The sequence below is a fragment of the Myzus persicae genome, unplaced genomic scaffold (assembly GCF_001856785.1).
Source record: "Myzus persicae strain clone G006 unplaced genomic scaffold, MPER_G0061.0, whole genome shotgun sequence".
Classification (NCBI taxonomy): Eukaryota; Metazoa; Arthropoda; class Insecta; order Hemiptera; family Aphididae; genus Myzus; species Myzus persicae.
In genome coordinates, this window is record NW_019102814.1 from 252216 (window position 1) to 255412 (window position 3197).

The window sequence follows — 3197 nt, forward strand, 5'->3', positions numbered from 1 at the left end:
CTGTCAACTGACAAATTATTATATTCTTATTAATTTTGATTCTGATAACATAATAACATCGTTGGATTAGGAAATATTATAGGCTGTCCAGAAACGTATCTGCGTAGCGATTAAGCTCTATTCCAGTACTAGATTATTGGTTGTTATATTATATTATACAAAAAATATAGATTATGACTATCAGTCTGCGGGTTTGTTCTCGCACGCACATGATGCACTCGTATTATCATTAAAGCGATAAACGTAAACTTAATTTTAAATTACTGAATAATTCCGTGTAATTAGTAATTTCTCAGTTGTATGCCTAATCGTTTTATAGTTTTATACAGTTATATAATATTTTAATTTCGAAAAAAAATGTATCATAAAAAGCACATATAATCTATTTGCTTTGGATGATTGAACGAAACACTTCTTTTATTTGTATAATAGATAAAAACTAAAAATGTTCCATAGTAGAGAACACTGTAAGTGCTTCGTACGATCATCTAATCGATCCATAATAGTAGGTACTTATTAGTCATTATATTGAATCAACATTTTTTTTCAAATTCAAAGTAATAAAATTAGATAACGTTTAATTGAAAATAGATCACGTTAATTAACTTTAATCTAGTGAAAACTGTATACATTTTGAGCTATAATAATTAAGTACATTTCCAGAGTAGAGAATGCGATGTATGATCTATCGTTACTAGAAGTTGCAACTGGAACTTGGAAATATACTTATTGTGGCAATTCTTCAAATCAGTAATTGAATAATATAGGAAATGTGCTTATATATTTTCGTGTAAAATAAATTATTAAAAATGTACATATTTGTTGTGCACACAATAAAAAAACCCTCGGAAATTTCAAATTTGAACAATAAAATTGCGCAGGTAGTAGAATAAAATTAATTACACGATACTGATCGTCTATTACGTAGGTATATAATATCAAGTATGATAAATTGATAAATAATAAATAGACGTAAAAAACAGTACGGTTTATTACTACTATTATTACTCACATTTATTATTTGTATATTATAATATACCACACACATCTATAGTTTCTTAAAATAATGTTAAATAATTTCCATCTGCTATTAATTGATTCGCTTTAGCCAAATGATTTGGGTCGTTTTTAACCACCAAAAAAGTAGAATTACTGGAAAATGACGCACTACTGCCGGTGATATCGGTTGGGCTTACTGTCGATTTCAGCAAGTTCATTTTGGCGATACTCTCCCTGTTTTTCCGAGTCATTGCTGCAGCTGTGGTTTCAATATTATTGACGTATGGTCGATCCGTAAATAACCGCGTAAATGACTCCTTTTTTGTGCAATCCGGAAGGATCTGCCCCAAGAACTGCAACCAAGCGACATTTTCGTGCACAGCTTTACGGTAGTCTTCCAGCGAAATCCTGTTGTCGCGATCATTGTCCACCTCGGTCATGACGAAATCGACGAAACTCTGATCGTACTCCTCCATATTGACTAATTTACACATTTTCATGCTGTTTTTTCTGGCCATCAGTAGCACGTCCTCTTTTTTGATGTATCTCGGCGACCTGATCATCTCCGTGTAGACTTCGAAGCAAAAGTTAATCAAGTCGGCTAGGGTTCCTTTCAACAGCATCGACAATACCTTGACGAACTCGGCCCCAGTCAAGTGTTCCTTGTTCGTTTCGGAACAAAGCAGGTAAATTTTATCCACGGCATCTACGTTCCTTACCCCTAAAAAAACGTCCATGAACTGTATGAAACTTAACTTGTCCATGGGTATCGTATTGTCTTTTGTCAGCATGTAATGCATCTGTAACAATCGGAGCACTTCTATTTTATTGAAATGTGTTGTACGCGAAAGCTCCGTTCCAACGTCTGAATATCTGTGCTGCAAACGTATGTCCACGGTCGCCGGTAAACACTTGTTTATCGGAAAATATGGCATTTCGGTTTAATTTGGAACTATTATGTAATATTGTCTGTCAAACCTCTCAGTAATTCAAATAGTATTTCAAAATTAAAATACGACTAAATGTATTAGACATTTTTGTTGTATTGACAACCGGTAATACACGCGCTTTTATATATATTAATATTTATTTCCATGAGAACCAAAGCCAGGAAACCTGACTGGTGCATTGTATTCCACTGCCCCCTATATTCTAGAATTCTAGATACTATAAAATATATTAATTGTTTGATAATGTTAGACCTATACGGCTATACATTATGGAATATATAAGCGAGTGCCAGCTTAAAGCAAATTTCATATTTGTCTTCATGGGTGGAGGTGGATTTATAAATTTAACCAATGTTATTAAATTGGTTAATTTAATAAGATAACTTATTCATGTATTATCTTAAAAATTAGTCGTATATTATATTAATTGTAATCAATCAACATAATATTGATTCTGGCCGAAAGCGAGGAACCGAGAGATGTACCTATTAGTTTCAGCTGCATTTTTTTTTATAATAACAATAATATCATTGAGTTTGAGTCCACAATCGTCCACATGACCACCTGTCAACCGCTAGTCTTATGCGGCTTCAGTCAATGTTTACAACGCCGACGCTCTTAATAATTACGACAGTTGTCTTCGAACTGCTGTTTTTAATTTTTTATAGAGTGGTTCTTACACTTTGCCGCAGTGGTGGTTTAGGAGGGGACTAGAGTGGGCGATCGCTCCGGGCGGCATCAGTTTTTTATATTCTGTTAATGAACAATTATTATATAAATTGGCTAAATTTTTTTTATCAATAATGTACTAAGATTGTAATACCAGCTGGTGTCACCACGGGCAGTAGACAATAGTTAAAGATAATGATGATGATAATCGACTAGTATAATTCCTCTAAAGCTCCCAAAAAAATAATGTAGGTAAACTGTAAAATGTAAATGTATTTATTCTTTTATAATAAGTGGATAATAAATAATAATTCGTATAAGGGAATTTGTTTTAGAACGGTTTGTCAAAATTTTAATACATTTCCAATTCAGTTTTGAATAATCTCCCGTTTATTCTAGTTCAATTTGCAATATTTAGTTTTAGTTTCTTTTATCGTGTTAGTATTAACGTGTACCTACCTATATTTGGTAATTATGCTAGTAATAGTGTTGTTTAAGTTTTTCATTTAATGGATGCTTTTTTAAATAGTTAAATATAATTTATCTCTACGACAAATCGATGTAATAATTGCAGTTGTT

The 3197-nt window shown here is 32.3% G+C and overlaps 1 protein-coding gene across 1 annotated transcript; it reads right to left on the reverse strand.

The window, feature by feature from the left end:
• Positions 1-1049: 1049 nt before the first annotated feature.
• LOC111033152 (EF-hand calcium-binding domain-containing protein 1-like) lies at positions 1050-2481 on the reverse strand. The gene has a single exon (XM_022313756.1). The coding sequence runs from the start codon at positions 1932-1934 to the stop codon at positions 1059-1061; it is 876 nt and encodes a 291-aa protein (XP_022169448.1). The 5' UTR covers positions 1935-2481; the 3' UTR covers positions 1050-1058.
• Positions 2482-3197: the final 716 nt, after the last annotated feature.

Bases quoted from the DNA above. Each gene is read 5' to 3' on its own strand.
- LOC111033152 (XM_022313756.1), bottom strand. From the start codon at position 1,934: ATGCCATATTTTCCGATAAACAAGTGTTTACCGGCGACCGTGGACATA.